General features: G+C 29.9%; 3 protein-coding genes and 1 long non-coding RNA gene across 10 annotated transcripts; 2 read left to right on the top strand and 2 right to left on the bottom strand.

Moving 5' to 3' along the window:
• The first annotated feature begins 3,016 nt into the window (after positions 1-3,016).
• Positions 3,017-3,733, top strand: LOC114255370. The gene is made up of 2 exons (XR_003626655.2): positions 3,017-3,306; positions 3,378-3,733. It is a non-coding gene; the product is annotated as an uncharacterized LOC114255370 (long non-coding RNA).
• Positions 3,734-4,632: 899 nt separating this feature from the next.
• On the bottom strand, positions 4,633-10,200 carry LOC105833916 (trichohyalin-like). 5 transcript variants are annotated; one of them, XM_036292980.1, is made up of 3 exons: positions 9,081-10,200; positions 7,083-7,176; positions 4,633-6,355 (listed from the first exon to the last, which is right to left on the bottom strand). In XM_036292980.1, exon 3 carries the CDS (start codon positions 6,344-6,346, stop codon positions 4,823-4,825), a length of 1,524 nt encoding a protein of 507 aa, XP_036148873.1. In that variant the 5' UTR covers positions 6,347-6,355; positions 7,083-7,176; positions 9,081-10,200; the 3' UTR covers positions 4,633-4,822. The 5 variants fall into 5 exon arrangements, with proteins under 5 accessions (XP_036148873.1, XP_036148874.1, XP_036148875.1 ...); XM_036292981.1 differs by having other exon boundaries at positions 4,633-6,352; XM_036292982.1 differs by having other exon boundaries at positions 9,119-10,200.
• Positions 10,201-11,133: 933 nt separating this feature from the next.
• On the bottom strand, positions 11,134-14,013 carry LOC105833007 (NADH dehydrogenase [ubiquinone] iron-sulfur protein 4, mitochondrial). 2 transcript variants are annotated; one of them, XM_036293057.1, is made up of 3 exons: positions 13,847-14,013; positions 13,164-13,499; positions 11,134-11,483 (listed from the first exon to the last, which is right to left on the bottom strand). In XM_036293057.1, the coding sequence occupies exons 1-3, from the start codon at positions 13,903-13,905 to the stop codon at positions 11,306-11,308; spliced, it is 573 nt and encodes a 190-aa protein (XP_036148950.1). In that variant the 5' UTR covers positions 13,906-14,013; the 3' UTR covers positions 11,134-11,305. The 2 variants fall into 2 exon arrangements, with proteins under 2 accessions (XP_036148950.1, XP_012529852.1); XM_012674398.3 differs by having other exon boundaries at positions 11,306-11,483; positions 13,164-13,484; positions 13,847-14,011.
• Positions 14,014-16,872: 2,859 nt separating this feature from the next.
• Positions 16,873-19,685, top strand: LOC105840129. Of its 2 annotated transcripts, none has more exons than XR_003626594.1 (4): positions 16,873-17,027; positions 17,699-17,824; positions 18,836-19,111; positions 19,375-19,685. XR_003626594.1 is itself a non-coding variant. In XM_012686920.2 (4 exons), the coding sequence occupies exons 1-3, from the start codon at positions 17,016-17,018 to the stop codon at positions 19,016-19,018; spliced, it is 321 nt and encodes a 106-aa protein (XP_012542374.1). In that variant the 5' UTR covers positions 16,873-17,015; the 3' UTR covers positions 19,019-19,046; positions 19,375-19,685. The 2 variants fall into 2 exon arrangements, 1 of the variants encoding a protein (XP_012542374.1); XM_012686920.2 differs by having other exon boundaries at positions 18,836-19,046.
• The last annotated feature ends 239 nt before the right edge of the window (positions 19,686-19,924 follow it).

Raw genomic sequence — 19,924 nt, 5'->3', positions numbered from 1 at the left:
GATATACGGGACCTGCAGTTTTAACGCAAATTTCGAACAACCTAATTAGAAAAGCGTTTATGATAAAATAATGACGGTGATTTGCCATTCCGAGAGGTAGTGATCGAATAAAAAACTAAATGTTTCTAATCAGTCACAGATTTCGACCTAAACCTCTCGCATAGAGAATAGACGTACAACTCACTGCGCTACGATTGTCATGTTTCGAGTCTTACTTGCATTACTTATACGTAATATTTTTTTACACGAAAACGTTTAACCGCATTCCTCTGATAGTGAAGTCTTTATATTGTTTCGCGTTAAAAGACAATCTTCTAATTTCAGTACAAATGTGATCTATCTGCACTGCTTTAGTATTGACGTATTTTTTTCAGTATGAACGTAGTACTGAAAATTTATTCGCAGTATACTGCATCAGTACTATTAAATACCAATCCATCGATTGGATTAGTATCATAACATTGTTATTTTAATGGGCCAATACTGAAACACATTTTTGATACAAAATCGGTATCTCGCCAGTATTTAATACTCAAACAATGATTCAACATCTCGAGACGTTCGTAGTGTGTCATAAAAAGTCTCGTTTTTGTTGTTGAAAGATCGGATGTCAAAAATACATAATTCCCAAGAATATCCCATAAGATTATATATACGTAGACATAAGAAATGTCCTAAAAATGTCAATACTTTTTTAATTCCGACTTTTTTGTCCATATTTTTAATTCTTTAAAATTAAATTTTTTTAAATTCTAATTTTATTAAATAATATTCAATAAGTTTATTTTACATATTTAGCATGCGGATGTCTCAATAATAGTTCCAAACATGTTTTTATCATTATACAAATATTTAAAAAATGTTTGTGTTATACTGCTCTTTTTATTTTATAAGAGACATTTTACTCTTATTCTGACAAAAACATGTTTTGAAACAAGAGGATTCTTGAAGTCCTGAAATCGGGCTCTAAGATAAAAGCAAATAACATATATTGTTTCGGATATGCATATTATCTGGATTAGACATTTTTGAGCTTCATGGACCGCGGTCTGATTTACGTTTAAAGCGCTATTGGTGTCATTCTATTTTTGTTCACTAAGATAAAATAATAAAAATAGAATAATATCAATAGCACTTCAAAAAATAAAACGATAATATTTATACGACATCAAAGTGTTCTTTGGGTACTGGTTTAATTTCTGTTCCCACTTAAAAATATAACATCAATATTATAATTTCCTCAATAACTGTTACGTATAACACATATTATATTACATATACATTGTTGACTAGAAAATTATAATATTGATGTTATATATGTTATTGCCAGTTGATGTTCACTGAGAAATTATTTGTTGTACAACGTCGACAGTTGATAGTTCAGTAACTGTACGTCGATTTAAACATTCTAACACAAATAAAAAGCATCGCTAAATAAAATTAAATAAATTTTATTAGCATTAATAAGTGCTAATCAAGTCAAATTAAAAAATGTTTATTGTGTATATTTTTAAGTAAAAATGTTTAAAAAACACATTTTTTCAATTATTTCTATATTTTCCGTCAGAGAATTATTTTTAAAAATAAAATTGTTAATTTAAAAAATATATATGTATATATAAATTTTTCAATATTAGTTTTAATTAAGGCTATTAAATAGCTTAAAAAGTAACCAATAACGCTTAACTTTACATATGTGATTTCATAAATTTTCTAAGAATAATAAGCGTAAACACATTCTTTAACAATCACAAATTCTTTATAAAATAAAATGCGATTTTTGTAGATTTCAGTAAAAAGAAAACATCAAATTGTAAAATGTCGCTTTTGGAAATATTATCATTATCTGACATCTATAAAGCTGAATTTACTCTTCTTTGTTATCGCGTAAAGAAAAAAGAGAATACAATCCCAGTGAACATGTTTTATAACGGCAATATAACATGGAAGTTACATGTAACATTGTTATTCTTGTGATATGTATGTGCCATATAACATGAAAATAACCTGATATGCAACATTGTTATACGCAAGTAATATAACTGTCATACATCGTTTTGGCATTATAGTTATGTAGCAAAAATTGTATAATCGTAACATAACACGCTCGTATCAATGTTATTACAGAACGATGCATTGTAGTTGACTCAGAAATCAGACAACACTATAACATCCTGAATGAGAGATCCATTTGATATTTAAAAAAATTATCTATTAATTATATTATATAATAAAAATTATATTATTAATTAAAGATAATGTTTTCAAAAATAACGGTTTGTCTACAATTACTGCGCACAAAAAATGCACAAAATTTAAATTCATCATGTACTGAACAAAAACAAGATAATAAATGTACTATTTAATTTTTCTTAAAGTATATGATCTATATAGATTCTATATAGTTAACCATCTAACCATTTAAACACTTCAAAGTATTAGTGCTAAATAGATCGCAATTTCCATCAAATTATTAAGGTTATGAAAAAAAAGAAATTTAACAATAAAATTAATAAGTAAATAAATTAATGTTATTTATTTTTAATGTTTTGCAAAATTTAATTGCTTTTATAAAAAATAATATAATTGCGTCAATTTATAACATATAGGTATATGTAGACAATAACAAGTATCCATATCGATGAGTCAAATTGGCGTAGCGGATAGAGTACAAGGTTCGTCATCCTAAGGTCCCGGGTTCAAAACCTACCAACGGCAAGTAAGAATAAAATAAAATAATTTAATTTAAATTTAATTAAATAATAAGAATTTGTCCTAAATTTAGTATGTACTGTTAATAAAAATAATTTTTTAAAAATAAAATTTTTATTTTATTTTATTTTTCTCTAGTTGCAGTTTAAATTAGATATCCAATTTAAGAAATCTTTTAGATATCAGTTTCATGATATCTTTCTGTTCTAAAAAAACGGCGCATTGGTTAACATTCTGACATCATTATGTTATCTTTTAGAAGTCTCTTTATGTTATCATTTTTAGAAACAGAATATGCGTATCATGCGTGAAATGGAATGCATATAACTGTTGTGTAACGGTTAGATAACATGTTATATTGCTGAGTCGGAAATTGTAACTTACATACGAGTTACGTGTAACTTCAGAGTAATGTAACTTGTTATATTCGGTTACATTGCTGTTACATTGCTACTATATTACTGTGTTCACTGGGATCTCGCGCAAAGGAAAAAGTACGAGGCTCTTGCTACATTTTATTTAGAGATTTCTCGAACAAACGCAGGAAGAAGAGAACGCACGTTTGAATTTCCATGGACAAAGAATTATTTAAAGGTTATATTGTATTTTTTACCTATAGATAGATGTGTTTTGAATTATATTCTGAACTTTTCTTATCATTCCAGAACGGGAGATAAAAAACCTTGCGTCTTTCTTTCAAAGTCTTCTTCAAGAGAAATGCGGAACATCGCTGCCGAAATGTCACGACTTCATGTCACGATCTATAATCCATTATCGATTAGCGGACACCGAACGATCAGAAATCTGACTGCCGGAATTCCGACTTACGCAACATAGATATCTGAATAGTATCTGTGGACATTCGATGTCTAACATGATTTCCAGTTCGCTTATTGATAAGGTTGATATTGGTAATCTGAACATTATGATGTTTAACGAAGAAGAGAGAAAGGAATTTTTGCGAAGAAACAAAAATTAGAAATTATATTATTGCCTGAATAAATGGACCAATTAATGACAATGTCCTAAATACTGGAGATTCAATCTTAAATAAAGATTAGAATATTAAGTTTTAATGAAATATTTTAATAATAAAGTCCTCAGAAATTAAAGTAAAATTAAACACAATTATATAATATTATAGTTTATATATAATTATTAAATAATTTTTAAAAATTAAGTTACTTTTTTTAAACTAAATTAAAAATATTCGAACAAGCATTCAAGATCAAATTTCCAGTATTTTACTATAAATAATTGGACATTTATATTTTATCCATATGAGTAAATAAAAATCAAATTTTATTTAAAATATTTTTTTATGCAAAAGATAATTTCGAAGATATTCCCAATCAGCAGTCAATATTCTTTAAAGTTTTTAATTATTTTTTTAAATTATTCTTTATTATCAGTTATTGTACAAATAATATTTATTTAATATTTATTAAATATTTGTTTTACATTAAATAATAATAATTTATTTCAAATAATAATTTACAAAAGATACATATATAAAAAAGTTATAATGTTCATTTTTTGAAACAAATTATTTAAAATAATGTTTAAAAATATTTATTTAATATTAATGTAATATTTATGCTTCATTATTTATTTAAATAATAATTCAGAACAAATGCTTATTTAACATTAATTTTAATAAATTTTAAGTTTTTTTATTGTCGGGGGTAGAGTCTCCAACGCCCCCCGCAAGCTTTACTTTTGCTTTTTCCCCACTTTGTCCTGGACTCCACGCCTCCGCATTTTCTACGCACTTGTAACAAAAAGTAATACATGCACTTGTGCAGATCGGCTACTTCAGCAGCCGAAAGCGCATGCGCACTCATAACAAATAATCAACTTTCCACACTAGTTACGTAATAATATATTATTTTAAAAAACGACTCGGCATCCGATAATATTGAAATTGAAATTAAATCTTTATTCATCCCTCGGGGTTTACAGTCTCTTCATTAGAACATACAAATATGTTTCACATGTCATTTCTGCCCTACGCGCCCTAGCGATTGTACGACCTTAAAAATCGTACCCTTCTTCCTATCACGTCCCCTCTAAGTTCCTTTCAGCCCCTGACCCTCTTTCCTCTCCCACCTTACTTCCCCTCCTCATCTAAACTCATCTCCTCCATCCACCTTTTCCTCTCCTCCTCCCATTCCCATCTTCTCCCCTCCACCCATATCTCCCTATTATTAAATTCCACCTTTCTCCCCTTTGCTTTCTCTCTCCTCGCCGCCTCAACTATCCTCCATCTCATCCTCCTCTCCTCCATTGATAAGTCCTCATCCACCCCTATCCCCCATTTTCTTTTTATCTCCCATCCCCTCGCTAGTAATTTCTCTCTATCATCCAAATCTTCCAATTCCATAATTATTACCCATCTCCCCGCCTCTCCCCTTCTTTCCTCTACCCCTCTTAACTTTACCCCTCTTCCCAATTCACTCTCCATAATCCCCCTTACGCAATCCTTTCTCGCTTCCTGGTCTTCTCCTTCGACTCCTCTCCAGATTATACTCCTTTCCCTCTTCTTCTTCCTTGCCTTTTCTGTTTTTTCCATCCACCTCCATATTCTCCCCTCTAGCTCCAGCCTCTCTCCATCCATTCTCAGCTTGGCCCTCCACTCCTCGTCCTCCTTCTCGCCTATTCTCCTGCGCCGCCACTGTTCTCCATCCTCATCTTTCTTTCTTCTCGAACCCTTCTCACTTTCCGTTTCCTCTTCCTGCAAGTCCTTGTACCATCCATGTCCTTGATCTTCCACCTTCTCACTTCCTCTCTCCCTCTCTTGTACTCTATCTTCCTGCCTCTCCTTACTCACTCCTCTCCTCTTCTTCTCCTCCCTCTCTCCTTTACCCTCACTTAGCACCTTTCTCCTCTCTTCTAATCCCTTCTCCATAATTCCACCTGCTTCCACCATAATTCCATATCTTCTTTCCTTCGTGTTCTTTTCCCTTGCATCATCCTCCCGTCTCAGGCTCACGTCTTGCCTCCTCTCCTCTCTCTTCCTGTTACTGATCTCCATCTCCTTCTCACTCTCTTTCTTTCTCTCCCTCTTCTCTTGTTCTCTCCCTTCAATGCTCGTCAGCCTCCACCTCTCGTCTCTCCTCTTCTCTGCTGTATCCATCATAGTTTCTTGACTTCCTCGCCTCTGCATTCTCTCCTTCATTTCACACCTTGGTCTCAAATCTTCGTCTCGCCTCCTCTCCTCACCCTTTACTCTTCCTCCGTCCATAGCCTTTTCCCTCTCCTTCTCTGGATCACTCCTTCTTCTAATACCCTCCTCTATATTAATCACCTCCGCAGCTTTCATTCCTCTCAATTTTCCACACTCTCCTTCTCTTTCCGTTCTTTTCAGCTCCTCTGTGCTCGTCCACACATCTCTTCCTCTCCGACCCTTCACTTCCGTACACAGTTCTTTTAATATTTTTACCATCTCCTCTACACCTCTCCTTATCTCCTTTACCTCTCTCCTTAGCTCCTCCACTTCTTCCATCTCAATTTTTTTACTGTCTTCTGCTTTGCCTCTACTCTTCATCACAATCTCACTCACCTCTTTCTGTTCTAACCTCTTTTTTCGTGCTTGATTCACCTCATAGATCTCGATATCTCGATCTGTTTCCATGTATCACTACTATCCATAGAACTTGTATTAATGGAGGGGCCATTGCTATATGCCAGAATCCGCGCGAGGAGAATCGACAGAGACATGAATATATTCTCATATATTCTGTCTCTTTTCGTGTTGGACATCCCCACCGTTTTCTAGAAGGAAAGAAGCGCACACACGAGCGGTACGACAGGTATGAGCCTACCTACTTGGTGCCTACTTGGGCCTCGGGCTGTTACAATTAGTACAACAAATTTTTACATACGAAAGTAATACTGTGCATTCATTGGTATGCATCTTTTATGGCGTTTTCGACCCGTGCTGGGTTAACCCGTTTCGGTTTCTTTTTCTCTAGAACTGGCCAATCACAGTTATACCCTTCTTCAGAAGAATGGCTGTGATTGGTCTTATGACATCATTAATCGCTCCCGGAGCGATTAACCCAGCCCAGTCGAATACGCTAATAGATTCTAAATTATGTACCACTTAATGAATACACAATGTTATCTTTGTAAGCAATTTTTTTTCGTACGAGTTCGAGAATCGGGCCTCAAATTGTATAGTTACGAACCTGTTCCCACACGAAAAAAGACAGAATATATCCACCTCTCTGTCGATTCTCCCCGCGCGCGTCACGATGCACGAGGCCCCTCCATTAATACAAGCTCTATGATGACAACACGCTCGTAAAGAAATTAGACCAATCACAAAGTTTACGCCCGTTTTGTTAGCACAGACATTAGTCTAATACCTTTATGCCATACGCCATACGCTGTACGCTGGCCCCATATGACTGCACCCTCACACTCCGACACCGTTATTGGTTGCTATGCTTCCCCACTATTCTGCATTAAAAAGAGATAGAACCTTATCTTAACGATAGTTATCCTTTTCTCAGTGACGGATACCCCCACTACCTTCATAAGCAGTCTAGGCTGTTTTCCAGCTAGGTACACAGACGACACTGTGTCCATTAGTGTGAGAAAGAATATCAGGGGCTCGATTCTTGAATTCATTCGCAAAAAAACGTATGCGCAAATACCCGCTCTAACAGAAAAGTTGCAAGTTTATTGGTTAAAAGCCATACAATAGCCAATAAATTTTCAACTTTTCTGTAAGAACAGAACTTGCGAATACGTTTCTCTTGCAAATGAATTCAAGAATCGAGCCCCAGTGTGTCTCACTCACACTAGTGGACACAGTGTCGTCTGTGTACCTAGCCAGAAAACAGCCCTATTTTAGTAAGTCTATGCGCGTATTCCACTAGAGCACTAGAAAAGTAGGTATTCTCACGTCCGCCATTTTTCTTCAAACTAGCAAGTAACTAGCATAATGTTTTATATATATAATACATTACAATACCTTTACAGTCTCAAGATCATAAATATCGTGTCTTCGTTTCATTGCTCTAGTTTACACCGAGCACTTGGTACGCGTATCAAATAGTAAATAACTAGTGAATGTGTTTAATCATTGGCTGATCAGCTTAAGGGGATCCAGGAGTGCCTTTGAAATTTGATCGAGGTCGATAAGGTAGAGTCATTCGTGCACATCATTAATGAGATTTTATATGTATTTCTTGTATAGATTTAGAAATCCTTTTCCAGAATTAAAGTACACATATTAATATTAATCTATAAATTAGATTTTATATTGAAAACGAAAAAAATTTTTCTCATATTGCTCTACTTATCGACTTTTTACGTGTACATAACCCAAATTTTCGTTTTTTCATTTTCCAATTTGCGGAATGCGAATCTTTTTTTCTAGGATTCTAATCTTATTTCTAATTGCACGATATTATTCCTGAGAGTTTTTTCTAGAGGGCGACGTGATTATTTTATACATATAAACTATAGATTTTTTGTATGAAGCAAATATTGTCGTTAGGTGATTAATAAATAACAATTTTTTTTTATTTATCAGAACAAATCGTATGTCGCCCCCTTCATTTTTGTGCGTACTTTAATCCTGTAAAAGGATTTTGCATTCTGTTACTCCAATTCGAAAATCCAAGTTCCCAAAAAAATGTCGGTAACTCTGTCACTCCCGGATCCCCTTAAATTCACTGCTTGATACGCGTATCAAGTGCTCGGTGTAAACTAGAGCAATGAAACGAAGACACGATATTTATGATCTTGAGACTGTAAAGGTTATTGTAATGTATTATATATATAAAACATTATGCTAGTTACTTGCTAGTTGTCGCATAAAGTTTGGTGCTTCCAAAGATTATTGATGTATATATATACAAAACATACCTAATTTGTCATGCTAGTTAGAAGAAAAATGGCGGACGTGAGAATACTCACTTTTAGGCCGGAATTCATAGTTGAATCTTATTCAAGTTCCAGCTTAAGCACGATCTTGAGACGTCAATGCTGTTATTTCATTGGTTAAGTAAGTCTCAAGTCGGCTCGAAGCTAGACTTAAGACCATTCTTGAGCTTAAGATCGGTCTATGAATCCCGTCCTTATAGTGCCTAAAGGTGGAAGCACATAAAATTACAGGAGCCATAAGGCAGAATACAGAAGCCATAGCGCATGCGCTATGGTATTACTTTATCTGTCCATAGTAAAATGTAATACTATAGCGCATGCGCTATGGCTTCTGCATTCTACCTTATGGCTCCTGTAATTTTATGTGCTTCCACCTTTAGTGCTAACATGCAAAAATCGTATCGTGTGCCGAAAGTTTAATTTAGCGCTCCTGTGTGCTAAATTCCCGTTTTTTTTTCTGCCATTCTCACTTTCCCTTAGCGCCCTCTCCGCTGATCACACCTCGCACCTCGTCGCTATCTGCCGCCTCTCCAATGCCCTCTTCGAGCACCTCTTCTTCTTGCCTCCTCCATATTGCTCTCTCTTCTCACCGTTCTTCCTCCTTCACTGCTCCGATTTTTCTTTCACCCTTTTCCGACTCTCAAACTTCCTCCTTTTCCTTCCTTCCAATGTCCGGTCTTCCTCTCACCGTCCACCTCCTTTCCAGGCACTTCCTCCTTTACTCCACCATCCTCACACCAACATTATTCCAAAAAACTCCGAGATCCACAATCCTACCCGTGTTCTCTTTCCTCCATCTTTATCCCCTCTCTACTATATGCTCTGCATCGGATAATATTCTTTGTACATAATATATTTTGGGGAAATACAACTACAAATGCTTAGTCAACATCAAATAAAAATAGATCTACAGAATAGAAAAAAAACCTATTTTGCCACTAGATCAAGGAAATGGTCAAAGTTCAAAAATTAAGGATGATTTCATCTGAACTTGCTGTAATTAACTTATCAAATAACATCTAATAGTGTTTTATTAACATAAATAAAATTCTTAACTATTTATCCACACATGGAAAGACAGTTCAGATAAGATGACCAATAGTTAATAATTTTGTCGCGAACTTGCCTATTAAATTAATAGGATTGTAAAATATGTTTAATTAAAGTTTTATTTATTCTGTCTCATTGTATCGAAACGACGGAGACATGAAAGAGCGTTCAGCTTCGTCTCGCTAACCGAGTTTGAATAAGCCTAGCTTAGATCATCGTGCAAATTCAAAATACCCACAAAATATTACATTAATATAATTTTAAAAAATATATTCAATATTTGGCATATATATTCAATATTTGACATGACACATATTGACACATGATCTAATAAAATGGAGATTACAATTTTAAAAAACAGAAGATACAAATTCCAATGCAGAATCCACACAATGTATCTTGGATAAAGCTAAGGTTGGGAAAGTTACTTTTTAAAAGTAACTCGTTACCGTTACTCTTGATAAAAAGTTACTCGTTACCGTTACTCATTACTGGTCGTAAAAAGTAATGCGTTACTTTAAAAATAACGAAAAATCGTTACTTTTCGTTACTTTTTTCTTAATGATAAGACAAATTTATAAAGTAGGATACTAAGACGTACAGAATATAAAATTGGAAGATATTTATCTTTAAATACTTTTATATATTTTCAGTACATATCTATATTACATATTACATTTTTTATATACTTTGTACACTTTAAACGTTTATTTCATATATCTATTATCCAGATAGCACGAAGAATCCAAAATAATTCTTTTAGTAATTTTTTTTTATGTCACCAATTATGGATTCTTCTTTAGATGCAAAAAGAAATCTTTCTCTAAGATGAATTTTTTTTTAATGCAAAAAATTCTTTTTCTCTCCTGTTCTCTAGTCTTCTTGCTTTCTACCAGACGGCAAGTATTTCCACGTTTATGTACCGGCATATATTTAAAAGTAACGATAAAAGTAACTGCGTTTCGTTACTCATTACAAAAAAAAATATAACGTCGTTACGTTTTCGTTACTAAAAAAGAAAAGTAACGACGTTACCAAATCGTTACAGAAAAAAGGTAACGGTAAAACGGTAACGACGTTACAAGTAACGCGTTACTTTCCAACCCTGGATAAAGCTAATGCTGATTGCAAAAATGTGCATATCCTCGCACGCATGCACTTATTCATTATATGTTGTATGACATTGATTATTTCTTCATTGCATTTTATATCATGTGACAGCAAAAGCTATAGGTTCTTAGTTCAATAAAATAAAGTTTGGTTTGGTCAAGAACCATTCATTAAAATTAAAAAGATATAAATAAAAAAAAATATTTTATTCAAAATCATACTATTTGTTCATTTAAAAAAATGTGTACTATAAAATAAGATTTTTATGTAGAAAAATTGCATTTTAATGTTCTGGTGATTTTTGACAATTTTAAGCTTTTAATATTCAAGTTTAACAAACTTAGCAATATAAAAATAAACTGATTTCAATTTCTCACAAGCAAATTTTTACTCTAAATTATTATGATTTTTTAAACAATACATTGTATTAAATATACATCTGTACATACATTTATTTGCATTATAATACATATTTGTTATTTGTTTCAATATTTTTTAGACGACTACAATTAACAATACAATTAACAGTCATTAATTATTTAGTCGATACTCTAGTACGTTTGTTCCAGGAGAAGTTCATCCCATAGGTGCGAGGTTTTGGCTGATTGATGTTTGGCTTTTGCACATAATAATCCCATCCCATCTTTTTGCAGTGAGCAATTGCCTCCTCTTTTGTCGCAAAATCAACTTTCACATTTGACATGGGATCTCCACTGCATCAAAAACATATAAATAAAATTCTTTATAATGATCAAAAGATACTTATTACAAAATGTTTAAATATTGTAAAAAATTTCCTTGAGAATTTCCAGATTTTCCAAGAATTTTATTCGAAATTTCGTAGATAAGATTAAAAAATTTTTAAAATAAACTTTTAAAATAAATTTACTTTAATACATTCCTTTTATTTTTCTTTTAATCATACGATCACAAAAAACCACTTAAGTGTTGAATATTAACCCTCAGAACAATGTGACATTCTGAGATTGTGACAACTAATGTTAAATTTGGGAAAACTATAAACTCAATATAGCAAATTGTCTACAGTATACAGATCTATGAAAAGTGCAATAAAAAATAGTGAGTCATATGAGAATGTGCATGAATGTGTGTCATTTATTGCTAATAAATTTTACATTAAGAAAAAAAGGATGAAAAACAATTTTGTCAGAGATAAAATTATATTTTTTTTTAATTTAAAAATTTCCCTGAATATCCCTAATAAAATCATGAAAATCTATTATATTCAAGAATAAACAGGAAATTCTCAGAAAATTTCCATGTTTCCTTGTTTTTTATAATAATAAACAATCTGTTACTAGCATTAGTACCATAATAGATGCTTATTTTGGCATCAATATTGTTAAAATGATTATCATGCAATTTAATATCACTATATTTAGAATCAAAGTACTTGCCGTACAATTTAAAGAAAATTTATTATTACAAATTTTAATATATTGTAAAATTTAGTGAAAATGTAACCGCAAGATGAAAGTTAATCAGAATTTGTTGTGATATTTACGTATTTTATGAAAACTTATGTATGTGAAAAAAATCACATAAAGAAGTTTTCAAATATATCTTAAAATACATTTTAAAAGAACAAAAGCAAGCTTTAAATATATGTTTTTACATCTATAATCTTTTATTCCTAAATTACATAAAGTAAAAATTGATTTTTTTTTCAATAGCTTTGTTTTACTTTAAAGCGCTGTAATTCTAGATAAAACATTAAATAAAATTTAACACAAAATATTTTAAAGTAGACTTTTTAAGTTTTAAATGCTTTTTTAAAAAAAAAGATAATTTTTTGTAATAATATCGCATATCATGTGCAAAAACTCATTTTATATAAAATTTAACTTTGAAATTTAAAAGTTCATAAAAAAATAAAAATGTATTGATTTATTTTTTTTTAAATTTTTTAAAAATTGTTTTGTACTTAGTTTTTCGTGACATGTCAAGAAATGTCAAGTGTTTATAAACTTTTGACTTGCAGTGTAAATTCACACAAAAAATATTAAGCAATAAAATCTAGCATTAAATTATTTCCTATTTAATTATAAAATTCTTTATTTAATTCTCTTAAATCAGTCATTAAAAAAAAATACCTATAATTAATCAATTCTTTTAATATGAAACATGCCCTCTTAAACATTATATGACTTTATTTTAACCAAGAATAATCTTTATATTAAAAATAACTAATAAGCACATCTCTTATTAAAATAAGTAGTGCATTTTTTAGGTGTTTACATTATTTTGTCTATCCTCTGTACATATTATGTATGACTGTAAAAGATATCAGATAAGCAGTCCAAATATATCCTAATATATGTATAATATATATAAAACATTTTTTAAACATTTTTATGAATATTAATGCTTACCTGGAAGTCCATCCCATCAACGGATTCTCCCAGCGTTCGCGTGTATCAAAGTCCATTTGCCAAAAATGAATGTTATTCGTTCCTGATTGCATAGCGCTCTTAGCAGGTTGATAAATCCGTACTCTACGTGTCTTGATATGCTCTTCAGGAACACCAGAAACATAACCAATATCCTCATCAGCCACAGTAATTGTGCTCTTCAAAGCTTGCACATACTTGGCCTCCTGTTGTGTCAATATGGTTTCTTGTAAATTCTTGCGCTGTGCCAAGTCAGGCTTCTTTTCCACATCTGAGCCTTTACTTGAAAATAACCTGCTGAATCTGTACACAAAGCTTCTTTAAAAAACTTGTAAATTATAAACTTTATTTTTTAAATAATTCTTTATGTAATTGATTTTAATAATGAATTTTACATGCTCCATTATTTCAACTGTCCAACAACAATTTTTTAATATTATGATAATTTAGAAACATTCTCCAATTCTATGTAAAATTAATTACTGTAGCTGTGGCCATGGTTATACATCTTGTGGTTATACAATATCAAAAAGTCTGAAGAAGTTTGGATTAAAATAATACATTAAAACAATATTTATATGAATTAAAGTAGATGTTATATAAAATTTTGAGGTTATGTGCTGCTAACTATTATTATCTAAACAAATTAATGAAATAAGATATACCGAGGACTGCTCCGGCTAATTCCATTCGCGCATTGTTGCACTAATGCGCGAGATGCCATTCTGTTTGTAAGAAAACAAATCAAAAATCGAATGTAAAACAGCTGATTATACACTGAACGACACAGGCATGGGTGGACTAAATCTTTGTTCGGTGGTATTCGGTGGTCTTCGGTTCAGAACGATTGACAAATATAGTTTACTTTATGGCCGATATGCGGCATCAGCGACACAATGGAATTCTGGCGCATTTTTTAAAACTGTATGCTACATATTTCTGGTAAAAACTTATTTAAAATTCTTTACATACATAATTACTTAAAATGTATATAAATTTCTAAATTTCTGAACACACATACCATTTTTGCATTCTGTATATTCCTGTGTAATTTTATAATTTAAAAAACTTTCAGATTTTTTATATAAATTGGAATACTTTTCACAAATGTTAAGAAAGTCTACTTTTTTTTTAAAGTTTTCATATAGGATGCATGAAAAATCTGGATACAATAAAATATCTCGTAAGCAATTCAATTAAAAAAAGTTTTTAATAAAAGTTGTAAAGCTTTAATTTAAGAAATGCATTAAACCCTGAGAAAAAATGTTTCATATAAAAACATATATAAATATATATAAAATATGTCCATATTTCCCAGATAGCACAAAATATATTTATAAAATATTTATAAGAAGGAAAAATATTTATGATAAATATTTTGTACATATGCGAAATTTATATTTTAAATTAGTTTCTGTCTTTTTAATATAACTATTATTTTTTTATATTAAATAAAAATTTTACAAAAAAAAGGAGACTAATATAAACATGTATGAACATATTTTATATGTATTCCTAGATAACACAGTGTCTTCTTAAAGAATTCATAAAGTAGTCTTCCTTTCTGAACAGTAATTCCTGAGGAATTCATAGAAGACCCTTACAGAAAAAACATTCTAATTTTAAGAGTTTACACTCAAAATTGAGTGTTAATACTCGATTTTGAGAGTTTACTCCCAAATTCAGGTACGCTCAAATCTTGAGTATTTACATTAAAGATTGAGTGTTTTTACTCGAACATTGAGTGTGTATACCCAATGATTGAATGTTCATACTAAAGTTTGGGTTTAAATACTGAATATTTAAAAATATACTTTCAACACTTGGGTATGACACTCAATAAATGAGTGTATATTTTCAACATAAAGTGCAAACACTGAAACATTGGGGATGTACACTCAATATCTATCGGTTGAAGGTATACACTTAAAATTGAGTGTGCACTCTCAAACATTTGATTAGGAAATATTAAATAAAAACAAAAGCAAAAAAGCAAGTTTAACCGAGATTAAAGTTAATCTACATTGGTAAAAATGGGCATGAGACGAATATCTAAAATAAATATTCAATTAGAGTGTTCAGCTGGCTTTGAGTATTATTATAATTTGAGTATTACTTTCAACTTGGATGTTTGCCATCTAATTGAGTGTTAATTTAAGTGTTATTTCTTAAATTTAGGATTAACACTGAATATCAATCTTTAGTCTGATGCAAGCTTAATGAAAAATCAAACTATGAATGTCAGCCAAAGAATAAACATCTATTTTTATAGATTGGCGCATATATTTCTTCATATCATTTATTTTTGTAGAGAAAAAATTTAATGCTCTTATTTTGTAATGTTTAAATTGGCACAAAATACTTACGTATCATTATGTTTGTAGAGAAATTAATTTGTGTGTGTAAATACAATAATTACAATAAATACAATTTTTTATTTAAAATAATTGTCACTTTAATAATCAAATTTATACCACTTCAAGAATGTATATTACTTAAGTTAAATTTGACACATTTAGTATATATTACTTAGGTTGAATTTGATACACTTACAAGGGAACCTCGCGAACTCGAAAATTCAGATTTTAATGAAACTTGGCGTAAATGTAGAGGGGGTGAATACATAAATTTAGAAATTTTTAGTTGGTGCCCAAAAACGGTTTGAAGAGGTGAAACCACCCTTCAAAGTTGAGACGATTTTTGCGGTTTTTCGATATATCTCGTAAATTAAACAAAATATAAAAAAATGTTTCATACGAAAGTTTTACAGTACAAATACCTTTATTTAACTATGCTATTTATTTAAAAAAAAAAAATTTTTTATAAACAATTTTTTTTTCCGAAAAATGAATGGCGTAGTTAAATTTATTATTCTGCGCATATTATTTATTTATGAAACATAAATTCAGTTTTAATCATTGTATTAATTGGCTGCATTTGTATTTATGGATATACCAAAGATACATATGGAATTATCTGCTAATGTTCAAAGTTATGACACGTTCAGTTTAGAAATCTTACAATATTTTAAGATATTTTGGGGGGATATTGAAATATATTAATAGGATATCATATGATATCTTAAGATATTTTACGATATTTTAAGATATTTTTGTAGGATATCCCGGATGCTACTCGTTGGGATATCCGCGGAATCGCCTTCGTCTGTCTGGGATAATTTGGGATATCCTCAGGATAAAGTGTGCTGCGTGGGTTGCAACAATAAACAATAAATTTCAATTTTTATAACTTTCCCCGGACTTGAACAAATAATTATTTTTTGCTTTTATAAAATGTCCTATAAATAGGTCCTATATTTTAATGATTAATTTAGGTTCCGCTTTTAGGCCAAATTACATTTTTAACATTATTTTTTCTAAATTGTTATAAAATTATACAAAAATTTTGAAAAATTTTGTAATTTATATAAGATTTCTGAAAAAAAATTATATGAAATCTAAAAAATCTTGTGCCAGGGCAGCGCTCGATCGATCGTCAGAAACGAGAGAGAGAGAGAGAGAGAGGGGAGAGAGAGAGAGAGAGAGAGAGAGAGAGAGAGAGAGAGAGAGAGAGAGAGAGAGAGAGAGAGAGAGAGAGAGGGGAGGGGGGAAAGAGAAAGAGACTGACCTACCCTTACTAATAGTACAATGAGTATCAGATGTACGCATGCTCGACGTTATACTTGCTCCTCTCAGGAACTGCATCGCGTAGGGATAATGCTTCGCGAGTGACATCGCAACGGGCAAATGCACCTCGCGTGGGCTTGTAACTCTTTCTGTATTTTTTGCATATAATCCAGAATTAAAAATAAAATTATTGTGAGGCAAGGCAGAGATGAGGAAAAATGTAAGTGTATACGAAAAATGCAAAATCCAATTTTTTTGATATTCATAATATTGCAGTAACAAATCTAGTGTAATTTTTTTAGAATTTTTAATATAATTTTTAATATTTTTATATAAAAATTTTAGAATTGAAATATAATTATATAGCTTCTTAATCATTTTCTCTTAAAAGTTTTTTCTTTTAGACTAAAAGCTTAAATTGGAATATTTTTTAATAATGCTCAGAAATTCTACATGCTTTTCTAGAATTTTTTATTTATATGAATTCTGTACTGTAAAATATTTTGAAAGTTCTCATTCTGTAATTTTCAGAGAAAACTAATAAAATCTTAAAAAGTTTAAAATATTTTTCAAAAATCTTTATAAAACTTAAAATTTAAAAAATTCTTAGCAATATTATAAAATATTATAAAAATTCTTTTATTAGAAAAAATGCTACAATTCATACTAAGGATAACTAATTAAAATGTCAAAAAATTTATTTATTTTGTCTATAAATATTATAGCTCAATAAATTTTGAATTTAATAAAAAAATTTAAATTAAATTCTTTGAAAAAAGCAATAAAAATTTTGGCAAACATTATAAAAAATTTTATGTTATAATATTTTGTTTCTGCAACAAGAAGTATATGTTGATTATATCATAAAATATATATATTACTTTTTTGCAGGGTAAAACTACGTTGTATTTTTTATTGGTACTCGCATTATGTACAAGAGTATATGCAGCAAATGCCAGACACATAATTACCAAAAGAAATTACAGCGACCAAAGTGTGAGAGGCTATCTAGCAGAGGTAAGTATAATAAATGGATTTAAAAAATAAGTATTTTATATATTATTTTTTATATTATATTTTATTATTATTTTGTAATTTCATTTATGTTTATTTTTATTATTACATATCTATATTTTTAGTCATTGTAAAAGTAATAAGAATTTTTGCTATTTTGAAATAATTATTAGGAAAATATGTCTGATACTTACTTTATTACTTATAAAATTATGACAAATGTATATTGTAGAGATAGTTGAAATTAATTAATTACGTAAAAAAAGCTATATGACAAGTATTTTTAACAGAGAGCTTACGTAACTTTTTATTTTATTTTTTACAATAATAAATTATCACATTATAAACAGAATGTTTCGACCTACTTAGTTTTCATCAGCTATCTAATTTCATATAACTGATTAGAACGACTAGTCATAATTTTTACTTATTTCGACATTCAATACTTAATATTTCATAATTGTAATTATTCTGCTTATGTTATTTATTTATGAAACATAAATTCAGTTTTAATCATTGTATTAATTGGTTGCATTTGTAACACATTAATGTAGAAGTATTCATAGATATACCAAAGATACATATGGAATCATCTGCTAATATATTTAAAATCACGTTCAAAGTTATGACACGTTTAGTTTAGGAATATTGTAGTATTATGAAAGTTAATGAAGACCAAGTAGATTAAAACATTCTGTCACTAATGTGTGATAATTTATTATTGTAAAAAGTAAAATAAAAAGTTATGTAAGATTCTCATTAAAAATGCTCGGTTTTTTTTACGTAATCAATTGCTTTGCACGATACGAGTGTGATTACGAGTTTCAATTAACTTTGTTGAAATTATTATATAGTATGTTTTATTAAAACAATATTTTATTAACAAAATTCTAATATATTTATTATTTTTGTATTAATATTTATTATTTTATAATAAATTATATTATTTAATTAAAAAAGATTATTTAAAATAAAAAATTTATTCTTGATAAAACAAACTTCGGCATTTCTTAGAGAACTTGCTGGTGGAACGAAGTATGCAAGGAAGAATTTCACAGTAAGTTTCGGTGTCGCTGCCCGAGATGGTCCTATTGCCGTGCACCAGGAAGATATTATGATGCGCACTGCAGCATGACACGCACAGGATACATATGGACCCAACCAGAAGCATCGTTAAGTCTCGAAATCGATAAATAAGTAATGCTGACCCCGCGAAGAAGGACAGGTGAATTAAAAAGAATCGATAAGAATCTCTTTCTCTCTCTCTCTCTCTTGCAATCATAAAATAAAGTAAGATATAATTATTTTTTCTAATTAATATTTTATGCATTTTCTATTTGTCAATAACTTTCCGTCATTCTTTATGTTAAACTGTTTTCTTGCTGTTAACTTATATTAAAGTCAGTTACTTTTTATTTTGTTTAATTAACATGTAATTATATTAAAAACGCAAGAAATATTAAACTATTTATAAACTACTTTTTATAATATAATTATATTATATTTCACAAAAATAAATCTGCTCTTGTTTCTAATCTGATTTCTTTTTTTAGGAATGGCAGTACGATACAAATCAAATATCTCCAGTTTAAAATCAAAATCGGTATTTGTTAGAGTTTCGCAAATTATTCATCAATTGAGATGTTATATAATTGTTCCAAAAGAGATTTTCTATATTAGAGCAGCTTTAGAAAATATACGGAAATATTGGATAACATTCGAAGAAAGGGATTTGGATTTGAAGAAGAAATGATCTGTATTTGCAGCGACAAATACTTATGCTGCCAAGAATTTATAATTGTTGCGTTATATAAAAACTTATTGTGATTACTATTAATAAAGGTTTAATGAAATAATTTGTAAATCATCCATTTAGTAAATAACCCACGAATTAATTTTACCTTTACATTTTGATGCGTGATTTTAACATTAAAGTACTAATTTTGTTTTTATCCTTTCTAATGCAAATTTTTGTACATATATACATATAAATTTTTTCAAAAAATTAATTCAAAAAATTTATTAAATCAGAATATTCTTTTTTTTTATATGTAAAGATATCAGAAATTGGAAATTTCATACTTTTTGAATTTTTTGAATTAA

The sequence above is a fragment of the Monomorium pharaonis genome, chromosome 10, assembly GCF_013373865.1.
Source record: "Monomorium pharaonis isolate MP-MQ-018 chromosome 10, ASM1337386v2, whole genome shotgun sequence".
Taxonomy (NCBI): domain Eukaryota; kingdom Metazoa; phylum Arthropoda; class Insecta; order Hymenoptera; family Formicidae; genus Monomorium; species Monomorium pharaonis.
This window is presented reverse-complemented; position numbering and strand designations above follow the sequence as displayed.